The sequence below is a fragment of the Phyllostomus hastatus genome, unplaced genomic scaffold (assembly GCF_019186645.2).
Source record: "Phyllostomus hastatus isolate PE091 unplaced genomic scaffold, TTU_PhHast_1.1 phas_contig_1774, whole genome shotgun sequence".
In the NCBI taxonomy this organism is placed as follows: domain Eukaryota; kingdom Metazoa; phylum Chordata; class Mammalia; order Chiroptera; family Phyllostomidae; genus Phyllostomus; species Phyllostomus hastatus.
In genome coordinates this window covers 1-27,185 of record NW_025333678.1, presented here as the reverse complement: position 1 = coordinate 27,185, position 27,185 = coordinate 1, and the positions used below count along the sequence as shown (strand labels likewise).

Below are 27,185 nucleotides of genomic sequence, written 5' to 3'. Positions count from 1 at the left end.
CAGCTGTCCATCTGCCACTGCGATTGAGGAGGAGGTGCCCAGGGACACAGAAGTGCCCCCATCTTCCCTGCCCTCCACTGTGACACAGCAGCCCTTCCTCCTCCCAGTGGTCAGGGCCACTGTCCCTACCCAGGTGGTGGCACTTCCTCGTGCCCACTGGCCCCTAGACACAAGGAACTCAACACGTCCAGGCTCCAGCTGTAACTTACATCTCAGTGATGTTCCTTGGGCCCTGGCCAGCGTGGCTCAGGTGGTCAGAGGGCCATCCCATACAGAAAGGTTGCAGGTTCAAATCCTCGTCAGGGCATGTACCCAGCTTGCAGGTTGGTCCCCAGTCTGGGTGCAGGAGCATGGGACCCCGGTCCGGATGGGAAGGATCCCTGGTCTGGGCAGGTGTGGGAGGCAAGTGATCAGTGCTTCCCTCTTGCATCCCTGTTTCTCTCCCTTCCTCTCTGTAGAAAGCAATGAAAAACAATGTACTCGGGTGAGGACAAAATAACAGCAACAACAACAACAACAACAAGAACAACAATAATAATAATATTCCTTGGTGCACTTTGCCTGGCCCTGACAGTGTCACTCCCCCACTGGGGCTTGCCCACACCAACACTTGGACACCAAGTGTCTGCCGAGTCCCGTGGCGCAGACGACAGCCTGGACCTGCAGGGGGGCCCTTCCCGACACTGGGACCCTCAGAACTGGCAGCCTTTTGTGTCCCCGACTTCCCCAGCTGAGCAGCCTCTGAGGAGTGGGGCACGCTGCTTCACCTGAGAGGCTGCGATGTCATCACCGACTGTCATTGTGATGGGGGTGCCCCTGTATCCCTGACCACGGGACCCCCAAGTATTCAGTGTGGTGAGCCCCTGCATCTCTAGGGCTCAGCTCCCCTCTCCGGAGCACACAGCCTACCTAACATGTAGCCTCACCCCTGAGGCAGATCCGTGAGGGTCAGGGAAGCCCAGAGCCTCAGACCCAGCCTTATTTGGAAACAGGGTCACTGCAGGTGTAGCTGCAGGTGTGAAGATGAGGTCAGACTGGAGTAGGGTGGCCCTAAATCCAGTGATGGGTGTCCTCGTCAGAAGAGGTGAGGATGCAGAGAGACACAGAGGAGACAGGGAGGGGTGGGAGGTGGAGGGGGAGAAACTCAGCCACAGGCCAAGGGTTACCAGCCTCACCAGAAGTGGAGGACTGAGGAGCCTTGGAACAACCATGGCCCCAGACACCTGGATTTCAGACTTCTTGACTCCAGACAGTAAGAGGATGGATATGTGTTGTTTTAAGAACACACCCCCAATCTGTGGGTTTTGTTACTGAGACCCCAGGCCACTAGCACAGGTGGGACAGCCTGATGGTGACTGAGGTGTTTTTCTACCTCGAGGGGAGGGTGTGGCCCTAGGTAGAATGCACTTCCAAGCCCTGAAGGTGTCTCTGGATACCTCCCACTAGGACAAGAGGCCAACACCTGTGGACTCTTACCCCAGAGTCTCCCTGGGCACTGAGTGGCCCTGGAAGGGCCTCTCTGGGGGACAAAGCCCCGCTGGCTCAGCTGCCCCAGCCCCCAGCTCTGCCAGACCAGGGCCCAGTGGGAACTGATCCCAGACACTAGAAGCAACACGCCATCCCTAGCCTCCAGCTCCACCCCAGGCCTCCTGGCTCAGCCTGCCTGGCATTGCAGCCCAGCCCCGGACGTGAGGTGCTCTGGTGGTGAATTGAGCCAGATGGGGGCAGGGCCCTGGGCCCATCCTCAGGAGAGAGAGCCCCGAGGGTCCACCCTTTGGCCATGCCTGCAGACACAGTCCCAGCTCAGGTTGGTCAGGCCCAACCCTTCCTCCAAAACCAGGTCCTAGCCAGGCCCCTCTCCCTCCCTTGGGAGATCAGCCCTGGAGTCTCTCAGACCCTCATTCTTCACCCTGCAGACACTAAAGCTCTGACCATGCCTCCCACCAGCAGAGGAAAGCTTTCACAGGCTGCAAAGGGATTCACAATGCCACGGAACCAGGCAGCAAGGCAGGCACAGCCACACCCTCCTGCAGGCAGAGGGCCAGCTGGATCTGAGTGGGTCACCTGGCAGCCGCCCTTCAGCGTGGCCCCACTGACAGGTGCCTGGGACTCCAAGGAGCACAGTGCCAGGCTATGCTTGTGTCAGCCCCTCCCCCCTCCCTGGGTGGAGCAGACACCCAGGGGGGCCCATCTGCACAGTGGTGCCTTCCAGCTGAGTCTCAGGCCTCATTTTCCCAGAAAAGGGATTTGCTGGAGAGCTCCAGACTCCCAGGAAAGCCAGGCTGCAGTCCCTGGGCACGTGGTGGAAGCAGCTCCTGACCCACCCACCCTGGAACTTTCACTCTCCCTAACTCCAGAGTCCAACCTCCCCCCAGGCACCCAGGTCACAGTTAGAGGAGAGGACTGTTATCACCCTGGTCCCAGGGGGTAGGGGTCTTGGTTACTGAAAGGTCTCAAAGGCTGCCATCACATTTCAGAAATGAGACTCTGGGGACCAGCCTGTCTCTGAAGGGTATGGAGGCCCCTCCCCCACAATACAGGGCTGCCTTAGGCTGCAAGGGCTCTGGTGGGTCCTGGCTCAACCTGAAGGTGCAGGGACCCTCCCAGGACAGGTGGGATCACTAGAAGTATGTACATTGCTTCCTCGGAGCAGGGAGTGACTTGACAGCTGACTAGATTAGAAACGGAGGAGCTTTTCTGGTCCACTGGAACCCCCATCCCACCCACAGTAAAAGGAGCTGTGCAGAGGATTGGGAGGATGATGCAGCCTAGTTCCTCTCCAGCAGGGGGCGCCAACACCAGGAGAACTTTATTGGTGAAGGATGAACAACTGCCTCTCTGGCCACCTCCAACCAATGAGGACCCAGGAGTGAATGGTACCCACAAAGTTGAGTTGGGAAGGACAGGGAAACTGGGCTTGTCCCTGGCCTCCTGCAGGTTCCCCTGCTCAGGAGAAGCTCTGAATGAGAGACTGAGGTTCTGCATTGGAGCAGGTAGCGTTTTTCACCCCTAGAAATGGGACTGCACTTCATTGGGTCCAAGAAGCTGATCAAACTGGAGAAGGAGGGTTAGGTGCATGGACCCAGAAAGAACAGGGGTGACAATGGAAACACAAATCTCTCTGCTTTCACGCTGCCAATACCAAGCCATTCCAATCACCAGTTACAGGCTGATTGTGATGGAAGGAGGAAGGATGGAGTTCTGATGCAGGACTGTCTGGGGAGCAGTCCTCTGTGCTGAGGTTTCAGAGCCCAGGCAGAAAACCCGCCCTTCACCCCACCAAGAGAACCCACCCACGTGGCCCTCGTCCATGCTGCGGTCACGGTTGCCCATCCACCTCCCCCAACACCGTCCACCTTCTGTAGCCTGGGCTCCCCCACCAGGAAGATCCCACCCAGCAGCTGCCTCAGCCACACCCACAGGTAAGTGCACTCAGTCCAGAGTCTGTTTTTGATGCAGTTTAATGAGCTACAGAGTGGGCAGGAGACCTGGAATGCTGCCTCCCACCCAGACCCCAGTCGGGCCTCTCCCTTTTACCTGTCAGGGGAGAGACAGACGCTGAAGGAGGGGACAGAGGCAGAAGGACCTCAGAGCAGGGGGTGGAGGAGGGTGCTAGGGGCAATGAAGAGCTAGCTTTGGGGAAGGAGCAGGGAGGGTCCCCCACAAGCCCTAGAGTGACCGTCTTCATCGCATGTGGGCAGCATCCTTGTCCCTGCCCTGGGCTCAAGTAGACGAGTTGACATAGTGATGGATCCAGGACAAGTAGGATGTCACTCGGGCATAGACCCCAGGATAGTTGGGAAGGCCGCAGTCTCTCCCCCAACTCACCACTCCAACCTGCAACCAGGTGCCCCTCCAGTTACACACCAAGGGGCCCCCAGAGTCACCCTGTGGGAAGAAGAGACAGATGTTGAATACTCAGGGTCCTTGTGAGCAGGAGCAATGCTTGGAAGCAACAGTTGGGACAGGGGTCTCACCTGGCAGGAGTCCCGGCCCTCGCTCCCTGCACACAGCATGTCCTCCTTGATAAACCGGTTGATCTGTTGGTATCGCTGCCTGCAGATCTCGTCGGCCACGATGGGGACCTCCACCTCCTGCAGGTGGTAGGGTGGGGGCAGCGGCACTGTGAGAAGAAGCCAAGTGAGCCTGTGGTCCTGAAGGGGCAGGCAGACTCAGTTCCTGGGTTCCAGGACCACACTGTGAGCCTCAGTGCCCCAGGGGACGCTGGGTGGGAGTTACCCAGGGCTTCCACTCCCCAGGTCATTCCAGGTCAGTGGCTGATAATCTCTAGGCTGACACTGCGGGCGCCAAGCTCCGAAAAGAAGCAAAGGGATAGATTTTTTCTTGTTGTTTTTGTTTTCCTAAAGATTTGTTTATTTGTTTTTAGAGAAAGGGGAAGGAAGGGACAAAGAGAGGGGAAAATGCATTGTTGTGTGAGAGAAACATCAACTGGTTGCCTCTCCCAGGGCCCCCAACTGGGGACCTGAACCACACCCCAGGCATGGGCCCTGACTGGGAATCCAACCAGCAACCTTCCAGTTCCCAGGCCGGCGCTCAGTCACTGAGCCACACCAGCCAGGGCAGATTGCTCTTTAACCCACAAATAATTATTTTTAAAAAGCCAGAGCAAGTGTTTTCCCCAAGAAATGCAGAGTGAGTTAGGCATAGGGTCATATTTGATTCTGTCCTTTTCATAATGAATCCATGACCAAGTCACTCAAGTTCTCTCTCCCCTCATTTCCCAACCCCCCATCGGGACTGCAGGGGGAAGGGGAACTGAGGAAAGTGGGGGACCCACGTAAGGGCACACTCGGGGCCTGGCACAGAATGAGAGCAGAGAGACGCCCGTGGCCTGGCCTGGCTCTTGCTCCTCTGGTGTCTGCCCCTCAGCAGAGTCCCCGAGGGCCGTCTGCCTCCTGTTCCCAGGAGAGGCCCCAGGAGGGGTCCCAGCTAAGGCCTCATCTGCAAAGCTTGGCCGTCACCCCACTGAGTCTGCCCCTGAGTCTCCTCCTTTCATTTCAACTCCTCATCCTGGTTCTTACCATTGACAGCAATGCGACCCCAGCCTGTCACCCAGCACCTCGTGCCCGAGGGTACCATGAGCAATGGAGGTGGGAGGGTGACCCAGTTGACCAGGTTAGACGGTATGAGAGGGGCCTGCAGCTTGAGAAGCGCCACGTCAGCCCCACCGACTCCCTTCTGTGTGAGGTTGTACTTGGGGTGGCGGATGACCTCAGCCACTTGGACGCTGTGAATGTGTGAGCGTCTCACTTGTCCCACTTGGACCGTGAAGTTCTGAGGCACTGGGTTTTCCCTGGAGCACAGAAGACCAGAAGAATCTAAGAAGCTTCTAAGAAGCTTCTGCAGAGCAGAAAGGACCCACCTGACATTGCCTACCACCCCTCAGGGGTGGCAGGTGGGGGCTTACCCTGAAATGCAGTGGGCAGCAGTCAGCACCCACTGGGGGTGGATGAGGGAGCCCCCACACTTGAACCTCCACTTCTTATTTGTCCGGGGTGAGATCCACAGGCTCACCTGCCATGGCCACCTCCCAGGGGGGGCATCGTGCCCTCCCACGATGCCCACCAGCTCAGTGCCTGGGCTGGGGTCTGGGGAAGCAGAGGAGGAGCCATCAGGGACCCAGGCACCCCTGCCTGGCACCCAGCATGGCCCTCACACTCAGTTCTCCCAGGGCCATCCCCATGTGGGGACTGCCACCGAATCCCAGGGGTGGCCTCTGAGAGACCAGGGTCAGGAGTTTGGAGACAGGGCAGGCTGGGAATGGGGACTCACCAGAGGTCACAGGCATGGAGCCCCCCAAGCAGGGGAGGGTCAGGAAGAGCAGCCACAGCATCTGCAGGGAGGGAGAGGAGCCAGAGTGAGGGCAGACCTGGGGCAGGGCCCTGGGACTGGCAGGACAAGGGCGGGGGCTGAGCAGCAGCCTCACCATGCCAGGTCTCTCTGCATTCTGCTCCTGGACCCCTCTGAGCCCCTTTATCCTCCCTGCCCAGGAACTGGGCAAGGGGAAAGCCCTCCCTCCCTGGGGGTGGGGCGTGGGAGGAGGCAGGGCTTACCCCTTCAGTGGGACCAGTGGTGGCCAACAGGCCATCTGCCAAACAAGAAACATTGAGTGTCTTCTCTGAGCCCATCAGAGAACCGGGTGCTAGAGACACATCAGGAGTGACATGAACAGTATGCACATGGAAGATTTTTTTAAAAAGATGAAACAAATAAAACAGAGTAAGGGCATGAATGGAATAGGGACCTTCACACCTGAGCCCAGAGCTAGGTGCTAGGAGACCCCGCACTTCCACTGCTCCCCTTCTCGTGAGGTGCACGTCCTCCTCGGAGAAGGATGGACTTGCTGGAGCGGGAGCCACCACTTGCCAGCAACACCGGGAGTTGGCAGAGGTAGGGAGGGCCCTTCCCTGGACCCTTCGGAGGGCGTGGGGCCCTGCCGACACCTGAGTGTTAGACTTCTGGCCTCCCACATGGACAGGACACGGTTCTGTGGTGAGAGGCCCCAGGCTGTGGTGTCTGCTCCCCCTGCCCAGGACACTGCCGCACACTTGTTCCACTGTCCTAGTCCATCGTGCGCACGATCCAACTTTGTCAAAATGCACAGCGAAGAGTGAGAGAGGGGCCAGTGTGATGCTCTTCTCCTCGCCTGTCCTCACGTCCCAGGACAACCTCTGCCTGCACCCTAGGGACCCAGCCATCCCCCACAGTGCAGGCAGTGTCCCCCCACGCTTCCTGCTTTCTGAACACAGTAACTCTGTCCCCCAAATCCAACCCCAGGCCGATGCCGGCCATCCCACCAGGCACAGACTTTTCTGTCCTTTGACATTCTGAGACTCATTCTCCACCAACCGTGGGATGGGGCCAGGGAATGGTTTGAGAGGAGAAGCAAGAGGAGGGGGGTCCCCACACTCCTGAACCACAGCCCTGTCCCCGGTGAGCCAGGGCAATGAGGTCATGTAGGGGTGCTTTGCAGCACTCGGGTGAGCTCAGGTCTCTAGAACCCCATCATTCCCTCTTGGGGCCAGAGTCACTGTCACCCTCGCTGAGGTTGTGGGTACTTTGGGGGCACCCGGAGTCTTCAGGAGACACAGTCATGATCCAACATGGCCAGGGGGCCCCGTCAGAGAGGGGGCCGTGAGCTCCCAGGAGAGGAGGGGCTGGTCCCACAGGCCCACAGGACAAACCCTGTAGGTGGTGAGGGAAGGGGCTCCCTCCCTGTTCCCCCACTGTTGGTCTGGACCAGACCCTAACCTTTGCCCACGCAACTGTGGATGTGGGTACAGGGCTGGCTCCCAGGCAGGTGACAGGAAGACAAGCCACAGATGTGTCAGCAAGAAGCCACAGGTCCCTGACCCCAGCCAGACACTGGACCCAGTCTTCCTGTCCCCAGCCCCAGGCTGGGTGATAACCAGCTGGGCCAGACTGACCAGAGGACAGAGACAGCATTTGAACCTTAGGAGCAGAGCTGCCAGAAGCAGAAGCAGGAGGTTTGAGGGACTTGGGGGAAAGTCTCGTGATAATCGTGGGCAGATAATACAATCTTCCCCCCTGCAAAGCCAAAGCCTCAACTGAAAAGGTTTTAAGATTAAGTTTCTCAAGGTGTCTAGATGAAGATAAATATTTTAAACACAAGTTAGGAGAGAAAGAAGAAGAAACTCATCTTTCAATCTCAGTAACAGGCAGTGAGGTGCCGTACCCGTGAAGACCCAGTGCACAGAGCATCCGGACATTCCCACTGACCGGCGCTGAGAACAGCCTTCACAGGGCTGTTTCAGAGACTGGGAAACCACAAAGCTTTCCTGAGAAGGAAAATAGCATGAAGTAAAATGTCATTCAAAGCTGCAGAAAAGAGACGCTGTCATCAAATATCAACTCTTCAGAAATCCCAATAGAATATGCACTGCAGGCAAATCTGACTGTTTTTACACAATTTTATTATCCTCACCTGACCAGGGATCAAACCCACAACCTTTTTGGGTTTATGGGGGCGACGTTCCAACCAAATGAGCCACACTGGCCAGGGCTGATTGAATTAACGAACATTGAAAGTGATGCCCAAGTTTGTCTGGAGAAAAATACAGGGGAGGATGTCCCCGGAGCCGCGAGGCAGAGCATGGGGCCAATCATGCAGCTGGCATCAAGAAGTTGTGAAAGTGGAGACCAGGCGGCCTTCCAGTACAGCAGAGTGGGCTGGAGCTGGGCCTGCGTGCCCTTCCTCCTAACCCCCAGCCCCAGCGACAGCACAGCAGGGGACAACTAAGTGGTGTGAACTCAGAGGAAGAAAGAGGGAGACAGCTTCTGTGATGGACCCTGGGAATCAGATGGAGGGGGTGAGCAAGCTGGGGGTGGGGAGAAGGACAAGCCAGTGTTCTGGTGCTTGGTTTGCAGCCCCCTCCCTCTGCCAGGACACATGAGGACAGGCCCACTCTGGCCCTGAGGGGCCCAGGCACCTCAGCTCTCGGCAGGGGCTGAAAAGGCGGCGTTGACGCAGGGACAGTGAACAGGGAGGTTGTGGAAGGTCTGGACACGCAGCCTCAGAGCCTGGTCAGGACAGAGAGTCAGCTGAGCACCCCACCCACCCACCCACCCAGGAAACAGCCCCAGACTTGTGATCTGATGAACGTGAACCAGAGGCTGAAGGTCAGGGTCACCCAGCACAGAGGAGCAGGGGAGCAGAGGAAGGGGGAGGAGAGGCCTGAGGCTGGGAACAGGAACTGAGGGAAAACTGCCCGTGGTCAGGACCCGGGCCTCCTCCCCCACCTGCACCCGGGGCCACCCCCCAGGGATGGGCTGGAGGATTCGACCCCCGAGAAACGCTGGTCCCCAAACAGTGCAGGACGGTGACTGGAGAGTCTGCCTTGTTGCCCAGTCATCTCGGAGTAACCCCAAATGGTCCTGCAGCCAACCAGGCACACAGATTGGAGTGAGCATTTGACAACCTCACTCGGGGGAGGGGGACGGTGGGAAACAGGGGGCAGCATTGTTTGAAGAACATGTACGAGTGACCACAGACTCAGACAGCAGTGTGGGGCTGGACTGTGGGAGTGGGGGTGGGGCGGGGTGGGCGGAGGGAGCAAAGGGGGAACGTGGGGACAACTGCAGTAGAATAACAGTAATAAAAAAAAATGAAAATAACCCTGACTGATGTAGCTCAGTGGATTGAGCTCGGCCTGCGAGCCAAAGGGTCACAAGTTTGATTCCCAGTCAGGGCACATGCCTAGGTTGTGGGCCAGGTACCCAGTGGGGGATGTGTGAGAGGAAACCACACATTGATGTTTCTCTCCTTCTCTTTCTTCTTCTCTTTCCCTGTCTCTGAGAAATAAATAAATAAAATTTTAAAAAAATGAAAATAAACCACAAATTAGGGAAAGAGCAAAGAGTAGAAATTTGGGGATAAATGTTTTATTATTAACAGACCTGTAATGCTAACAAAACCAGAGATCTTTATCTTCACATGAAAAACAGAGAGAGAGAACCTCAGTCGTGTTTGAAGTGTTAATAAAAACAATTGTTCATGTTTGTCAGAAAAGCATACTTAGTTATGGTGGTGATTTTTGGCATGAAGTACCCCAAAACCTAGTGATTTGTTCTTTTTTTAAGTATATTTCATGGATTATACTATCACAGTTTTCTCATTTTCTTTCCCCTTCATTTCCCTCTGCCCTGCACCCCCCTCCCGCCTACTCCCCTCCCCGCTTAGTTCATGTCCATAGGTCGTACATACAAGTTCTTTGGCTTCTCCATTTCCTATGCTATTCTTCACCTCCCTCTGTCTATTTTGTACCTACCATTTATGCTTCTTACTCACTGTACCTTTTCCCCCATTCTCCCCTCTCCTCTTCCCCTCTGATAACCCTCCATGTGATCTCCATTTCTGTGATTCTCTTCCTGTTCTAGTTGTTTGCTTAGTTCATTTTTGTTTTTGTTGTGTTTCAGGTTCAGTTGTTGATACTTGTGAGTTTGTTATCATTTTACTGTTCTTAGTTTTTATCTTCTTTTTCTTAGATAAGTCCCTTTAACATTTCCTACAATAAGGGCTTGTTGATGATGAACTCCTTTGACTTGACCTTTATCTGGGAAACACTTTCATCTGCCCTTCCATTCTAAATGAAAGCTTTGCTGGATAGAGCAATCTTGGATGTAGTTCCTTGCGTTTCATGACTTGGAATACTTGTCTCCAGCCCCTTCTTGCCTGTAAGGTTTCTTTTGGGAAATCAGCTGACAGTCTTATGGGCACTCCTTTGTAGGTAGCTGTGTCATTTTTTCTTGCTGCTTTTAAGATTCTGTCCTTATCTTTAACCTTCAGTAATGTAATTATGATGTGCTTTGGTGTGTGCTTCCTTGGGTCCAACTTCTTTGGGACTCTCTGTGCTTGCTGAACTTCCTGGAAGTCTATTTCATTTGCCAGATTGGGGAAGTTCTCCTTCATTATGTTTTTTCAAATAAATTTTTCAATTTCTTTCTCTTCCTCTTCTTCTGGCACCCGTTTGATTTCAATGTTGATATGTTTGAAAGTTGTCCCCGAGGTTCCTGAGCCTCTTCTCATTGTTTTGAATTCTTCTTTCTTCATTCTTTTCTGGTTGACGTTTCTTTCTTCCCTTCTGCTCCAAACCATTCATTTCAGTCCCGGTTTCCTTCCCATCACTGTTGGTTCCCGTACATTTTCCTTTATTTCACTTTTTTATAGCCTTCACTTCTTTTTCTCTATGTTGTGACCATACTCAACCAATTCTGTGAGACCCCTAATTACCAGGGTTTTGAACTCTGCATCTGATAGGTCAGCTGTCTCCTCATTGCTTAGTTCTTTTTCTGGAATTTTGATCTGTTCTTTCATTTGGGCCACATTTCTTTGTCTTGGCACAGCTGTTATGTTGTAAGGGGCAGAGCCTTAGGTAGTGGCCAGTGTGGGGCATCCCACTTGGCTGTGTTGTGGCTCTGAATGTGGGGAGGGGTCTGAGAGGGAACAATGCCACCTGCTGGGCTCCTCACCCACTTTCAGTCAGTTCCTCTGCTACCCACAAGCAGAGTGGGCCCTTCTGGTGCTGATTCCCGGGTTGGTGGGCATGTGTACACTCTAGGACCCTGTGGGTCTCTCCAATGCATTGTCCTGTGAGGCTGGGAATTTCTCCTGCCTCCATAACCCCCACAGGTTTTTCCAGTCAGAGGTTTTGAGGCTTTATTTCCCCGAGCTGGAACCCTGGGTTGTGCAGTCTGTCTCACTGCCCAGTTGTTCCTCCCAGTTTATCCCCACGCAAATGTGGGACTGCTGGCTCTGCCAGCACCGCCTTGCCGAGCTTCCTCCCCACCCTGGCTGCTCCTCTCCGCCCCTCCTACCATCTGGGTTAATGTGTCGTCTTTAATTGCTTGGTTGTCAGACTTCCATACAGTTCGATTTATCTGGCAGTTCTGGTTCTTTTTGTTTTTAAATTTGTTGTTGTTCTTTTGGTTTTGCAAGGAGACAAGGTGTATCTACCAAGGCCTCCATCTTGGCCATAGATCTCTTGCTAGAACATATGAATGAATATTCATGGCATTGCCATTCCCAGCCACAAAGTGAGCACAACCCACAGGCCCATCAGCAGACACACAATTAATGAACGGCAGTCCGTCCACACAACTGACTAGTAGTCGGCCATGAAAGGGAGGCGTCCCTGACACAGGCCACAGCACGGAGCGACCTGGAGAACGTGCTGGGGGAGAGTCCCTGTAATGTGCGAGTGCACTCCCGTGCAGTGTCCAGGACAGGCAGGTCCACGGAGACAGGAAGCAGATCGGTGGTTGCTGTGGGCAGGGGGAGGGAGTGCAAAGTGAGGGCTTCACGGGCAGGGTTTCGGGGGCATGAAAATGTTCTGGAAGTAGACAGAGGTGGTGGTTGTACAACATTAGGAATGTACTAAATGCCACTGAAGTGTTCACTTTCAAAATGGTTACAATGGCAAATTTTGTGTTTTACAGTAATAATAATAATGCCCTGAAATCTCTCCTCTGGGAAACCCCTCAGTTCTGGGCGAGCCAGGGTGGCAGGTTACTGGCTCGCAAGGATTGTGAGGGGAGCCGAGCTTTGGTGCCCTTGGCTGGTGAGTGTAGCAGAGCCGCTGTGGTGCACAGTGGGGAGGGCGGGGCTGTGGGGGGCAGGAGAGAGGCTGTGAACTCAGCTGGTGGGCCAGAACCCACTGCTGGGAGAACCCTGAGCAGGGAAGATGCCCCTGAAGGGAGCCAATTAGGTTGTGTTTGTTTTTAATCCCAGCAATTTGACTGTGTTTAAATGCTAATGAGGACAGTGAGTGCAATACATTGAAAAAACCTCCTTTTTTTCAAAATGGAAAGAGAAAAAATATCAGTAAGAATGACCCCAGAGGTAAGTCACCTTCATAAATGAAGCACTCACATAAACCACTAGAAAGACACCCAAAGCAGAGAAGCTGGTTGCCTGGAGAAGAGCAGCAGTGAGCGACTCCCAGAAGAGGGACCAAGACCAGGGATGCCCAGAGGGCCGCACTGAGGCCCGTCCTGGGGGAGGCCTAGACTGCAGGCCTGGGGAGACAGGGCAGGGCCTGGGGGGTGTGCCGCGTGGGGTGCCCATCTCTGTTGAGTTTCTGGGTCTGGATAGGCCATGGCGAGGTCTTCTGTGCCAGTCTCGTGGGGCGGCTGTGTGAGCAGAAGAGTTTGGGGGCACAGCCAGCAAGGGTGATGGCCACTGGGTTGCGCCCTCACACCCAGGTTCAGGGGAGCCTCAGATTTTAGCCCTGCTGCCCCTTGAGAGGCAGCATCCTGCCCAGGCGGAGAGGACTGCCCAGATCCCAGAATCATCCAGGGTGCATGGTCAGGGGCGTGGGCCCCACACCCTTCCCTCTGGACTGAATTACCCCTGAATGCATTCCCCCAAGCCCGAGTCTCCTGTGGGACTGTGTGTGGTGATGGGGCTTGAGGAGGTGACTGAGGTGAAACGAGGTCATGAGGATGGGCCCTGACCCACTAGGACTGGCAGCCTGATAAGAAGAGGAGGAGAGAAATCTCTCTCAGTCTCTCTGCCAGGTGAGCACACTGCAGGAAGGTGGTTGTCTGCCAGCCAGGAAGACACCTTCACTGAGATAGGACCAGGCTGGCACCCTGGTCTCAGACTTGCAGCCCACGCTCCAGCCTGTGGCATTTATTATGGTGGCCTGAGCCCCATAAGAGACCATCCAGGCATGTCTGAGGCCTCAGAACACACACCCCTGTCCCACTGTCAGCTGTGCTTTCACTTGTCCTGCCCAGAGACCACCTACCATGGAGGCTGCTCTTTAAATGGCGCCCTCTGGTGGCCTGCACTGAGGAGAGCAAGAGAGGCCCACTGCTCAGTCTGGGCAGAGGGCTGACACCTGGGGAGTGGGTGCCTGCCCAGGGGAGGAGTGGGAGGCAGTATACACAGGGGCTGGAAAGATCCAGGAAGCAACTGCAGAGCTGGGGACTAGCAGCCCTGGGGCAGGGGGAGTATTTAGTCATGGTGCTCAGCATGCAGCAAGAACCTTAGGGGTGGCATGTTGAAAGAATGAATGCATGAATGGCATAGAGTTCTCAGAAAGGAGGAGGGCTACCTGGAAGGTTCAGAGGTCAGGGAGGCCAGAGATTTTGCTACCAAGGCCTCAAAGGAAGGAACAGCCTCCCACATCAAGGTGGGAGGAACTGGAGCAGGGAGCATGCCTGCTCTGTGACAGCTGCTGTCTGTGGCTGGGATGCGGGAGGGGCTCTGCCCGGCTGGTGTGGGGTCTGAAGCAGGAGGAGGTGGAGCCTGTGCACCAGCCTCTGAGACCCCGTGTGCTGAGTGCTCAGGGGTCTGGGAAGGCCACAAGCCCTGGGACACACAGACCCAGTGCCAGCTCTCCCCGACTGCTGGGAGGCCCTGGGAAGGTCCTGCTCTGCACAGGCTGCCCAGTCAGGCAGCCTGGGCACCAGGGCTACTGAACGGGCCTTATTCTGCTGCAGATCCCTGCTCATTCTGGGCTCCATCCAGAATCCGCAGACGACAAGCGGGTTTTCACTGGATGACTGGATTGGAGTCCTGTCCCCTGGTGTGCACACTGTGTCCTAAAGCCAACTCACCACTAAACACTCTGCCTCCTTTTTTGTTGGCAGGAAGTGCAACATATAAATTGTCCTTTACCTTGGAAGGGATGTCTCCACCTCACCCAAGCACCGCACCTGAAACCTTCATCAATGAGCCACGCCCACAGCAGGTGGGGTGTCTTCTGAGGCTGGCTCCTGCAGTCCAATGACCATGGTGTCCTTGCAGTGGGGGACCAGTGGGACGCTCTGCTGGGAGGCTAGGTTATCCTGGGCAAGACTGTGGTGCCTACTGGTGTCCCTGCTGGGTGACCTGCTTCCATCCTCTTGTTTGATGGGGATTGGAAAGAACACAGTCACCAGATCAGGAGTCACCTTCCCAGAGCCCGAGGCTGTGCTGATCTGTCCTACCAAAGATGCCAGCACTGTGTCCACTGTTGATGTTAACAACATGTGCCAGAGTCCACATGGTGTTTGCAGGGACTGCACTGGGGAATCCAGGGGCTACGACAGGACCCCGCCCCCCCTACCCTGAGACGTCTCACGCCATCCTTGCACTTCTGCAGAGGATGTCCTGGCTTCTCAGCCTGGAGGGGAGGATGGTGTTTCCAGGGCCTTTACTTAGCCTTTCCCACCACAAGGGCTCCAGGGTGGAAGGAGAGCTCCCTGTGGGAAATTCAGAAGCTCAGTGCTCTCTCTTCTCTTCTCTGGGCCAGGAATGGGTCCCTAACTCCTCAGTCACCCCTGACCAGTGGCCGAGCACAGTCCGAATCTGGCAGCACGTTTCGTCCCCACTGTTGCAGCGTTCCTGCTGTGTTTCTCTTTACGCAAGAGACCCTGTCCTTCCACTTTGGTAGTGCTTTAGAGGTTTTTATTTTTAATTCTAAGTCTTAATTAAACATTTGAACAAATGTGAAGAAAAGTCCTTGAGCCAGGACTGGGGGAATATCTGAGTGCTGTGGGTGAGGACCCTGCAGAAGCCACAGCCCCTGCTGGCTGCCCTCCCCTGGTCGCTGCACCCTGTGGACTGACCATCATCACTCGGGCAGTTTTCTATCCACACTGGGAGTGCAACTCAGTGCCCATTCCATGCAGCTCCCCTCTCCCCATGCCCCAGGGACCCAGGGATGAACCAGATGCAGTTTTGACCTGGAAGGGCTCCCAGGACTGCTGGTGCTTTGGGGGAAATGGCCAGCAAGGGGCCGGGAGGAAGAACTTGCAGCTGCTCCTGGGCTGGATCAGCGCTGAGCCAGGGGGGACCCCTCTGAGGGCAGTGGGGCCTGAGCCTGGAGCCCTGCCTGCAGGTGGGACGGTCGTATTGGGCACTGGGGACAGGCTTCCGACCAGGACAATGGGGCCCTGACCTCTGTGCCCTGACCTCTTGTGCCCTCTGACTTTGTGCCCTGACCTCATCTGCACCATGCCCACTCACACTGCTCCACCCTCTGATCTCAGCTGCTCAGGGACCTTTCCTGTTGAGATGCTTCAGGAGGGGGGCCTGTAGTTAATTCCCGTGGCCACACGGGGCGCATCCGTGCTCAGGTGCCCCTTGGAGGAGGGGTGAGGCCAAGGCCTGGTAGCTGGTGGGACAGGTGCCCTAATTCCTGGAGGCTGTGCAGGTAGGGGCTGGGCTGCCCTGCCTGGACTCCTAGGGAGGCCACTGACAGGCAACTGTTAAACTCGAGCCTTTCTGTGTGACCTGCTTTGTTCCTCTGCTAAAGACAAGCTTTAGCAACTACAGAAACTGCTCACACTTGTGTGCAGGGGTGTGTGTGTGTGTGTGTGTGTGTGTGTGATGCACATGCTCTCTGGGCATGGGCAGTTTGGAGTGTAAAATGCCCACAGTATTTGGAGACACTAGTAACTGAGGTTAAGAAGCCTGTTCCTGCTGTGCCCTCTTGTCAATCCCGTTCAGGTTTCCGTCTCCTGCCCTAGACTACTCACACGTGCCAACACTAGTCTGTCTGCTCACTGCGTATTCCCAGCACCTACAGCAGTGCCTGGTGTGTGCTGGTTGCTCAGTGAGTATTTGTGGGATGAGTGAATGCATGAGCCAGCCGCCACTGGGTGACTGAAAGTGTCTGCACTGAGTTGTCTGAGTCAGACCAGGAACTTGATATCGATTATAAAAGAAAGTTTCCCTTGTGCACCCATGGTCCTTGCCGACTCCTGAAGTAGTGAATGATGCTGCTGGTCACATCTGCACAGCTCGGCCTCTGGCATCCCAGCATTCCTTCCACCCTGAGGGCCGGGGGTTGGGGGTGTGGGTATTAGGGCACCCCTTCCACCTTGGGGAAGGCAGTGGGGAGCTGGGGAAGTCTGCTGGGCTGTCCAGAAGAGGGGAAAGGAGCCCTGGTGGACAGACAGAAGGACCATTGGCTGAGAAGATGAGTCTGCTCCTGTGTCAGCCCTGCCTGACTCGGGACAGGTGGATGGAGACCCACAGAAAACGACCAAGAGTGCTCTTGCTGGGTTTTAGCAGTTCGAGTTTCTATTACCAAGTGGTGCTACAGCTGCCCAGATCTTCCCACCTTTCCTTGCTGCGCCCCCTGCTGGAACTCTGCTGCAACACTGGCTGGGGCAGAAGGTCTTTTTCTCTGGCCCCCCCATTCCCCACCCCCTCTGGCTCCCTGCTGGCACTGGCCCTGCCCCCGGTGTCTGCTCTCATCCTCCTCAAGGAGGGGTCTCTAGTTCAGGGGATCCCTCCCCTCACTCAGCATGATGCCTCTGGGGTCTGGCTGTGTCACCAATGAACTTCTACCTTGTTGCTTCCTTTTTGCTGGGTTGCCCCCTCTTTTGATGACCCATGATCTTATTCTTCATGTGAGAACCTTCTCTGGGTCATTCTCCCAGGGGGGCAAATGTTGGGGCCAGGTGCACCCAACCTCACGGAGTGTGGCTACGTGACTTTTCAGACTGGACCTGTGTGCTTGTGCTCACCCCACGTTGAAGGCGGCCCCCCAAGGCCGGTCTGTGTCCTCATCTCGGGAACCAGCAGCTGGGACACGGGTGGCAGGTGATGTGATTCCGGAGCCTGAGAGCAGGAGCTTCTCCTGGGTTATGGGGGTGGGGGGTGCTGCAGCAGCCGCGTGTGTTTTTATGGGAGACTCAGAGGGGACGCGGAGGTGACGTGAGTGCGGAGACAGAGGAGGCAGTGGCGGGGCCCTCACCCCGTACTGACAGAGGAGGGAAAGAACTCCGTTCCTGTCGCTTTCATCTCCCAGGTTTGGCAGTTCCAGGAATCAACACACTGAGTCGCCTTCAGACCCTGGAGTCCCCGTTCCTCTGTGTTTCCCTAACCTGCTCTCCCGTGTCTCAAATTTTCCCTTTCTGACCGTCATCTTTAGAATTCCTTCACCCGTGTTCTCCAACATCAGCTTGCTTTATCCCAGTAACTCCGACCAACGGAACCCCCCGGCCAGGGCCCTGGTGGACGGGACTTTGCAGGGACAGGATTCCCACCCTCTGTGTGTGGGAGGGGGAGCCAGGAGTCTACAGGAACCTGGTTACTGGCAAGCAGAAAGGGCACCTGGCAGCCTTTGCTGAGATGCCTTCTGCTGCAGGCGGCCAGAGCTGTGTCTGTGGCTGGTGCCCAGGGTGTCCCTGATGCAGGAGTCAGAGGGACATATGTCCAGGGGCCTGGCATGGGTCGGGTGTGGGATGGACAAGGGTCCAGCAAGAGACCTGACAGCCCCTCCCCCTCCCTGCTGGTCAGCCTGGCTCCCCCAGCGATACATAGCATCCCCCCCTGCACATGCCTGCGTGTCTCTGCCAAGGACATGGAGCGTCCTGCAGGCTGGACCCTGGCTGTGCAGTCAGTGGAGGTCGGGGGCCAGACCATCCTCTCACCCCTGGTCTTCCCACAACCACAGGAAACCGTCATAGCCCATGGATGTGTCCCTGAAACTTGGAAGGTGTCCTCACGGATACCAGACCATCCTCCCCTTCCTGCCCTTCGCCCTGCAACCTGCTCGCCAGGGGTGTCCTGCAGCTGCACCATACAACAGAGTCCACTTCTCTCTCACACGGCCCCTGTGGGCGGGCTGGTGGGGGCTGCCCGGCCACTCTGTCCCTGCGAGGGCCCTTCCCAGCAATCTGACAGGAAGCACTGGCATCTCCCCAGACGCTGCACACCCGGCTGCCCCCTCTGGGGGCGTCTGCGCCTCCACTGCAGGTCTGCTCGGTGCCCGCCGCGCTCCACCTCCCACCTCCTCACCTCCCACCTGTCCCCTCCCTCAGCTCCCTCTTTGTCTTGGGTCCATCTCAGACCTTTTCCGTCCTCATAAATGAAAACCTTTAAAGTAGATTTTATGTTTTAGAGCATGCTTAGGTTCATAGACAATTGTGTACAAAGCACAGCTGCCATGCACACAGTCCCCTTCCGTGAACGAGGCTCATTAGTGCGGTGAGCGTGTGAGGGCTGATGAACCGACAGGGACACGACTGTGGCGGCTGAACCCCACAGCTCGCCTCAGGATCCCTCCTTGTGGGTCTGTGGCTGTGACAAGTGCACGATGACACGTACCCACCATCACACTACGCCTTCCTGCTGGAGGCCCCCCAGCTGGTCCCATCTGACCCTGGCAGGCCCCAGGGATGCTCTTCTCAGGGAAAGTTCCAGCCTGTCAGCCATAGAAGAGCATCTTGTTTAAAAGGCCACACACTCAGGTGCGGTGGAGGCCCAGCCCCTCCAGGAAGTGGGCAAACGCACGCACTCCCCGCCCAGCCCTCTGGACCAGCAGCCAGCTGTCAGGGGGCCCTGTCTCCCAACCTCTCACTTCTTCCCGGGAGGCAGCCAGCTCCTCCCTGCAGCTGGAGCTTCGTTTGTTCTCAGGTAAACACACACCTGGTGAGAGAAGCACAGGGAATCCACAGTGAGACCCCCTTATCTGGACAGCAGACTGGCAGAAACAGGGAGGCTCAAACACTCGAAGGTCAGGTGGGGCTGGCTGGGGGGGACTCACAGAATGCTGGTGGGCGTGACCTTGGGAAAGCCCCCTGGGGAACAACCGTCACCAGGTCGACCTCCTGCAAGGTCTCCTTCTGGGTGGGAAAGCTCTTGCCTGGGTCCCCCCAGCGGACAGGCACCGCCCGTCTGAGGCAATGCTGGCCATTCAGGGTCATTGCTGCTGCCTTTGGCTTGAGCGGGGTCTGCGGGCATCGCTGGGGGAAGGGGTACCTGCATGAAGACCGCAGGGCAACCAGACAGCACGGCAATAGCAGTGCCCTCGCCGGGGTCTCCCCAAGCCCCACGGACCCAAGGACAGATGTGGGGAAGGATCACGCGCCGCCTGATTCTGAAAGCAGCCTCACAGTTTGGGGACGTGCGCAACTGGGAAACGGAGAAAGAAAAGCAGCAGAAGTGAGGGCTGGGGCCTCCCACCACAGGCCTTTGGGACCGTTGGGCCCTGGGTGTCCTGTGTCCCAGCCTGGCCCCTCTCAGCCTCTGGCCCTGGGGCCCGGGTGGGATCAGAGCCCCGCTGTGTGGGTGGCGGGAGTCCCTGGGGGCTGTACACCCCCTACCCCGCCACAGGGGTAGCAGGTCACCTGGCAGGTTCTCGCCCCACGTTTCTAGATTTTAGCTGAGACGCAAACCTCACCCAGTGCACTCCGTTATCCTTTCATTTCTTCCGATTTGTCCACTCCAAAGTATATTACCTGTTTACTCTCCTCCGAGTGGGAGATCCCGCCTTGGGGACAGGGCTTCCAAACACAGGCTGCGACAGACAGAGGAACTGTGCTCCCAGCCAGCTGACGGCTGTGACCGCGTCCTCCTCCACCGGAGCCCAGCGAGCCCCCTGCCGCTGTGTCAGCGCCGGCGCCGCCCTGCAGGGCCCTCCCGCAGCCGGGCCTCCACCGGTCCCCGCACCAGCCCGCTGTTCCTGTGCTCCACACTGTCCTGTGTCCCGTTTCCACGGGGTGACGCTGGCTTTCCGTTCTGGTCAGTGAGAGAGGTTTCAAACTCCAGGTTTCAGCCCTGCCTGCTGCAGACGCTGTCCCCCAAACTGAAAGGTGCCGGGTCTACCCCCGGTCAGGGCCCCAGCCTGGGCTGTGGGTTCGGTCCCTGGTCAGGGGCGTTTGAGAGGCAACTGAGCGATGCTTCTCTCCCACAGCGATGTTTCTCTCCCTCTCTTTCTCCCTCCCTTCCCCTCCCTCTCTAAAAAGAAAGAATAAAAAAAAATCCAGGTTTTATTAATCATTTGATCACATTTATTATTTATTTAAAAAATTTAAAGCATTTCGATTACAGCTAACCTACAATATTATGTAGGTTTCAGGTCTACGTTTAGACATTTGCATAACTTACGTAACTTACCCAGTGATCCTCTCCCCCCATAAGCCCAGCAGCCATCTGACACCACCCGGAGTCACTGTAGTATGGTCAGTTATATTTCCTGTGCCGCACTTCACATCTCTGTGACTTTCTGTCACTGGCAATGTGCACAACATCTGATCAAGTTTAAGGAGAAGACCTGGGGCTGGGGCTGAGGCAGGGTCTGGTGTCTGCTCTCTGCCTCCACCCCCACTCTGGTGGCTGGTCCTGTGGGACCGGTGGCCTCGATGGGGCTGTTGTCTGCTCACATTTGGGGGTGAAAACTGAGCTCACACTCTGTACCCCACCCCCTCCCCTGTTATCCCGGGGTTCAAGGGTGAACCTGAGCTGTGGCCCTGCTGTCACAGGGCTCCCAGGACAGCTGGTGCTTTGGGGGAAGTGCCTGTGAGAAGCTGGGGGGAAGTGCAGTTGCCCCCCATCTGGGGTCAGTGCTCAGACAGTGGGGAGTCCGTCTGTGGACACCAGGGTCTGGGCCCGGGGTGACACCCCCTGGGGGGCTACAGTGTGTTGGGCACCTGGACAGGGACAGGGGCTGGGAGACACTGGGGACTTTGCTGAAGGAGGGGCCGGCACTCTCTCCCCTTCTCCCCTGGGAGCTGTCATGCAAGGAGCGCAGGTCTGAGCAACCTCAGGGATTTGCCTGTTGAGGTCATGCTAGCCCACAGGCTGTGTGAGGTCCCATCAAGCTTCTCTGTGATCTGGGCTCAGGTCTGAGAACAGTTTTTGTCTGACCTTTTCTTGACCCAGGAGCTGGCCAGGCTCCCAGGGTCTTCAGGTGGCCGTCATCCTGTTCCCACAGAGTGGGAGGGGAGCTGGAGCTTGGGGAGGGGCCCATGTTCTCACACACCCCACTCTCCATCCCAACGCGGGTGCCTGCCTTCTCCTCTCAGTACCATCTGCCTTACATCTTCTGTGTGTGTCCTGGGGAGGGAGGAGGATGGGTGAGACATTGTACCCATCCTCTGCAGCAACCGTGTGACAGAGCTAAGGAGTAACAGACTCATATGTACAACAGTATCAGTGTATATGATGCTGATCGCTGGTCCCCAAGACAACTTTCCAAACCATGTTAAGATCATCCTGTAAGTTTGACTGGGATCGTTTTCCAAGACAGCCCAGCAGTAGCACAGAGAGGCATCTCTGAACACACCCAGCAGTCCAGAACATTGGACTGGAGAGCTCCTCCATCAGCCCACCTTGCAAAGCTGGTCTCCTGCACTGAAGTCAGGAGACAAATGTGTAGCAGGCCCCATAGAGGCAAATCAGCACGGTGGGTAGAATGTGGGCCCTGCTCTACCCAGTGTAAGAACAGTGGCTTGTTTAGGGATCTCCATGGTCTCCCGTGCCACACCTTTACTCTGGTGATGCCCCCTAGCCTAGAATGCTGGCTGTGAGAGTAGGATGTGAATCTGTCGATGGAAAAAAATGAAGGCACCTGCCCTGGTAAGTTTCCCAGGGTTAGTTACTTGAATAGCAGATGGCCATTTACCAGCTATGGTAGGTTACAGAAGCAAACCCTGGGCAAGACCCTCCCTCTATGGGGCCAAGAGAGCGCAACCAGCAGGTACCAGTTTGAGTTTCTCTGGGCCAGGTTAATACACTAGCTTCAGGGTGTGTGTGGGGGGGAGGCCTCTGCCCACAGAGCCCTCATCACTCCCTCCCCCTGTCTGCCACCCATGAAAATAAGTCTACCAAGACATGATCTGCTTGGGGAGGAAAGGTGGCCGATCTCTCACAGGAGAAGGGCCAGCAGCCTGTTCCTCAGTGGGCTTTTATTGGGCTCAGTATGCACAGGAATGCAGGTAAAGCTTGTCAATCATTGTCAGGCAGTACGGGTGAAACAATAGATAACAGACAAAGAACTATGAAGGCTTATTCTGAGTCAGGGTCAGTTAGCTAAAGGGCTATAAAACGTTGGGGAATACACTGATTTTATGCTTGGATGCTTATCAGAAAACTGAGGACATTCTTAGCAAAATAGGTCTCACAGTATTTTATGCATTCTTTCTTAGGCCTGATCACCCCAAGGAACCCTAATTTCCAGCCCAGGGCTACACTGCCCTCTGGTATTGTTTCAGGCTTAAGTCAGCCAGGGGAAGTAAGGCAGTGAAGAGATTAGGAGACTTTTTGCAGATAGAATGAGGACTCAGGCTGTCAAAGCTGAGGGGCAAGGGTCCATCACCTCCTTTCCCCATAGCCTGCCAAGTCCTTCCCTGACAGCTTCTTTGTGACCGTGCCTGTCTTAGGTTGTCCGTCCTTTGCAGAATCCCACCCGTTATTGGCTAACCTGTCAATAGCTCCAGGTCAAGCAGGGCGAGGTGAAAGGGGGCAGAGGCAGTGACCCTCCAGGGAGATAAGCTTTGTCTCCTTAGTGGCTTGTGGTCCCAAGGTCTCTCATTCAGCCTTAGCCCTGGGGGGTTACAGCTTCTGAAACCAGGCAGGGCAGTGCCCAACAAGGGTGTGTGTCCTGGAGTGCTGGCAACAATAGGTAAGACCTTCCCAAAGAGGTGTTATCTTAGTAGCCACTGTTTGAACTTGGGCTCTCACTGGGGATGCCCACTTCTGCCTGACCTGGAATGCTGCAGGTGGGTCTGGTGGTTAACAGGGTATTTGTCAACAGTGCACTCTAACGTTATAACTGTCTGGCTCCTGTTGGATTACAAGGTATAGATCTAAAAGGTGAATGCACGTTCCAGTGTCATGGCTGTGGGCCAAGTCTTGCACATAACAGCCTGTTGTGGCCTCAAAGGGACGTGGGTGCTGGCTGGCAGGTACAGCACACTGTGGGCAAGCTGCAACCATGTCAGTCATTTTCAGGGGGAGGCCCAGGCTTTGGCTGTTGCCCATTGAGGTTCCTGCCCTGTATGTTTCCTTTTCCGGTGTAGCCGTGTGTCCGGTCTTCTGTGGGGGCCTCTTCTAGCCGTCGAATGTGAACAGTGCATCCCCTTCCTCCTTCCCTGGACTTTGTAACAGTTGCTGTCCTGTGACATGATATAGGGCCACCTCCTTAGACTGCACAACCACCCGCATGTCAGCCCACATCGTTTTTCCCCACGGGGCTGTTGTGGATTGTCCAGGCCTGAGCATGCCCTTTTGGGGGCTGCCCTTTGCAGGAGTCGGCACTGCACCATGCTCGGGGGACACTGGAACTATGCCACCTTTCACCCACGAAGGGCCATCAGGCTTGTCCTTGAGTGTTCTTTTCAGCATCTCCTCCTGACCCTAAGGGGACTGGCCCCAACAATACCTGCAGCTCCTGGCTAAGAGAGGACAGTGCACAGACGTGTCTCTGTTGCAGGTAAACACTCCATTTCACTGTAGTTGGTGTCTGTGCTACACCAGCCTTCGGAGTGTGAGGCAGGTCCTGCAGCCACCCCTCCATGGGACAGGCGGTCCGCACCACCACAGCAGAGTTTCTGGTGACAGGTCGGTTGCCTGCGAGGCTTGGTAGGTGGCACAGAGCTGTTTCTCCATTAGACTGTGTCTGTCTTCAGCACCTTTCTGTACCTGGGGCCAAAGCCCTGTTGGCTGCAGAGCCTCCCCTGTTGTTGCCAAAGACCCCGTGACATTCCTCCGCCCTGGTTACGTGTACACCCAGCTCTCCAGGCAGGGCTGCCTCATAGACACCAAACACCTGCACCTGTTTAACTGTTCCTTTTGCTTCCTCCCCAGCCCGCTGCTGCTTCTCCCGCCAATCCACTGTTGTCCTTCCCTGACAAGAGCCTACAGAGGTTGCAGTGTCTGGGCTACATGAGGGACAAGGGCTCTCCAATAACCTGGTACCCAACACATTCTTGCAACATTTTCCTCCCAGTGGGTGAGGGACAACGTTGTGTTTTATCTCTAATGGCACTAGGGAATACTTTAGTCTCACGAGACTAGATAACACCCAAGAACTTGACAGATAGCTAGTTTTTTTCTTTTTATTTGGGCTGTTAAGAAACCAGGAAGACCCATTGTTTCTGTTCTTCTGTTCCATTTTTAAGATGTTTTCTTGAGTTAAATTTTCAACTATTCTATTGAATATTTAATTTATTATATTTTTAGTGTCCAAGGGCACTTGGTGTCATTTATTTGATATATGATATTAGGAAATAGCAATATGTAATTATATAATTTTTGTTTCACAAATGCAGTATCTTCACCCATCTGCCTGAAAATTTACTCAAACCTCTTCTATTTTTCTTCATTGTTTGTTGAATAATTTTGTTTTTGTTCTTTAAAAAGATTTCATTTATTTATTTTTAGACAGAGGGGAAGGGAGGGAGAAAGAAAGGAAGAGAAACATCAATGTGTGGTTGCCTTTCGAACACCCCACAATGGGGACCTGGCCCACAACCCAGGCATGTTCCCTGACTGGGAATTGAACCAGTGACCCTTTGGTTTGCAGGCCAGCCATTGTTACAGAACACAACAAGGGGGGCCTGGGACAATATACTATTATTTAAAAGGCCCCCAGGTCTGTCATGTCCACCGCCCGATGAAAGGCGTCTCTCAATGCCAGAGATTCGTGAAAAGGAAAGGAAATGTTTATTTAATGCTATACAGACTTCAAGTAGTGACCTAATGTCTTCATTAAAAATCCTAAAGTCCCTTAAAACACCCACAAACAGACACAGTCCTTCCTTCCTTCCCCCTTTGCCTAGTCCAGAGTACTGTATTTCAGGGAAGGAAATAGAAGTCCATGGCTCAGGCAGTCCTCTGGTTCTTCCCAGTTAGTCCTCCATCTCGACCTGGAGACCTCCCTGGGTTCCCGGCACCCTCAGCTGAGTCGCCGGGGTCTCTGCTAAAACCAGGTGGTGGTTTCCCTTTCTAAAGCTGTGCATGGCTCTCCTTCTCAGGGCTGCGCATGGCTCTCCTTCCTAAAGCAGCATGGTTCTCCTCCTCTCAATGGCCGAGGTCCTCCCCATTCTGCTAAAGCCACATGGTTCTCTCTCTCTGGGATGTGGGAGTCTCCACTCTGCTAAAGATGCATAGTTTTCCCTCCTCAAGCAGCACGGTTCTCTCTCCTAATGGCTGCCAATTCTGGGTTTTAAATCCCCGCGGCCAATCTTCCTCTGCAGCCTCATTTCTGACTCCTCCCACACTCGGCTTCACTTGCCAGAATTCATATCCTTCCAGCTTTACTGGGCTGCCATCATGAGTCTGGGCAGGTGTGGCCCATGTCCTGGAGCCAATCTTCTCCGAGCTCCCATGCAGGCGTTGTAGCTTGGGGGATCTGCCCCCAGTCACGTCTTGGTGGGGAAGTTACTTCCATTCCTCTGGCTCAGAAATGATCACAGCTATTTAACATATCTAAGCGACCAGCCAAAGGCTATAGATATGTTAAATGACCACGCCAGAGGGGTAGCTGCAAGGCTGTTGCTATGCAAAACAGCTCTCAATGGCTCTGCTCCATATGTCCCTTCCCCCAACCCACACTGTGAGGGGGTGGGCTGTAGACATCTTAAAATCTCCTGGACACCTTAAGTTCTGCCCATTTGGGGTTCCCCCTCTTGGCTGCACCCTGTAACACCATCAATCCACTGAGCCACACCAGCCAGGGCTGTTAGATGAATAGCTAGCTTTGAATAACGTTTTTTCTCAGTTCTTTGTACTTTGCTTTCTACCTTTCCAATTTAATGCCTCCCTGGTCATCCCCAACTGTTTTCTTCATATTTAAGAAGAAACCAGGCAGACTCCTGGAGAACATGGAGGTATAGGTAGATACACTTTGCCAACTTGCATAATCAAAAGAAAGAAAACAACAAATTTAAAAGCAGAAAAATCATCAGAATTGCCAGAAAATTGAAGTGTATGCAAGTTCGACAACCAAGGAGCTAAAGAAAAAACTTTCATCCAGACTGGGAGGATGGCCAGGGACCGGCACCCGGGTCCCAGGGCAGAGGGGACACATGGCAAGGTGGTGGCTGGAGGACCCAGTGGGCCAGATGGCAGCTTGTGGTCCCACATCTGTGTGAGGATAAACCGGGGGGAACATCTCTGAAGTGAGACACACCACACAACCCAGGGTTCCAGAGCAGGGAAATAAAGCCTCAAAACTTGTGACTGTAAAAACCTGTTGGGGTCGAGGCAGCAGGAGAAACACCCAGCCTCACAGGAGAGTTTGCTGGAGAGACTCACAGGGTCCTGGAACATACACAAAACCACCCACCTGGGGAATCAGCACCAGAAGGGCCCACTTTGCTTGCAGGTAGTGGGGGAACAGACTGAAAACTGGGGAGAGCCGAGCAAGCGGCACTGTTCCCTCTCAGACCCCTGCCCACTTACAGCGTCACAACGCAGCATTGGGGGTTGCTCCGTCTTGGTGAATACCTAATGCTCCACCCCTTACAAAGTAACAGGTGAGCTGAGACAAAGAAATATGGCCCAAAGTAAAGAACAGATCAAAGCTCCAGAAAAAGAACTAAGCAATGAGATAGCGCACCTATTAGATGCAGAGTTCAAAACACTGGAATCAGCATGCTCACAGAAATGGTTCAATATGGTTGCAACATAGAGGAAAAACTGTTGGCTATGAAAAATGAAATAAAGGAAAATGTAGGGGAACCAACAGTAAAGGGAAGGAAACCAGGACTCAAATCAACAGTTTGGACCAGAAGGAAGAAAGAAACATTCAACCAGAACAAAATGAAGAAACAAGAATTCAGAACAATTAGGAGAAACTTAGGAACTTCGGGGACAACTTTAAATGTTCCAACTACCACATCATAAGGGTATCAGCAGGAGAAGAAGAGGAGCAAGAAATTGAAAACTTCTTTGAAAACATAATGAAGAAGAACTTCCC

The 27,185-nt window shown here is 54.8% G+C and overlaps 1 protein-coding gene across 3 annotated transcripts; it reads right to left on the bottom strand.

The window, feature by feature from the left end:
• Positions 1-328: 328 nt before the first annotated feature.
• LOC123815493 (mastin-like) lies at positions 329-6,137 on the bottom strand. 3 transcript variants are annotated; one of them, XM_045833761.1, is made up of 7 exons: positions 5,948-6,018; positions 5,794-5,854; positions 5,429-5,609; positions 5,043-5,314; positions 3,978-4,123; positions 3,829-3,888; positions 329-452 (listed from the first exon to the last, which is right to left on the bottom strand). In XM_045833761.1, the coding sequence occupies exons 1-7, from the start codon at positions 5,948-5,950 to the stop codon at positions 411-413; spliced, it is 765 nt and encodes a 254-aa protein (XP_045689717.1). In that variant the 5' UTR covers positions 5,951-6,018; the 3' UTR covers positions 329-410. The 3 variants fall into 3 exon arrangements, with proteins under 3 accessions (XP_045689717.1, XP_045689714.1, XP_045689716.1); XM_045833758.1 differs by lacking the exon at positions 329-452 and having other exon boundaries at positions 3,331-3,888; XM_045833760.1 differs by lacking the exons at positions 329-452; positions 5,948-6,018 and adding an exon at positions 6,075-6,137 and having other exon boundaries at positions 3,332-3,888.
• Positions 6,138-27,185: the final 21,048 nt, after the last annotated feature.

Excerpts from the sequence above, each read along its gene's own strand:
- LOC123815493 (XM_045833758.1), bottom strand. Across the intron at positions 5,610-5,793 it reads CTCCATGCCTGTGACCTCTG|ACCCCAGCCCAGGCACTGAG; the intron begins GTGAGTCCCCAT and ends CTGCTTCCCCAG. Across the intron at positions 3,889-3,977 it reads AGGGCCGGGACTCCTGCCAG|GGTGACTCTGGGGGCCCCTT; the intron begins GTGAGACCCCTG and ends TTCTTCCCACAG.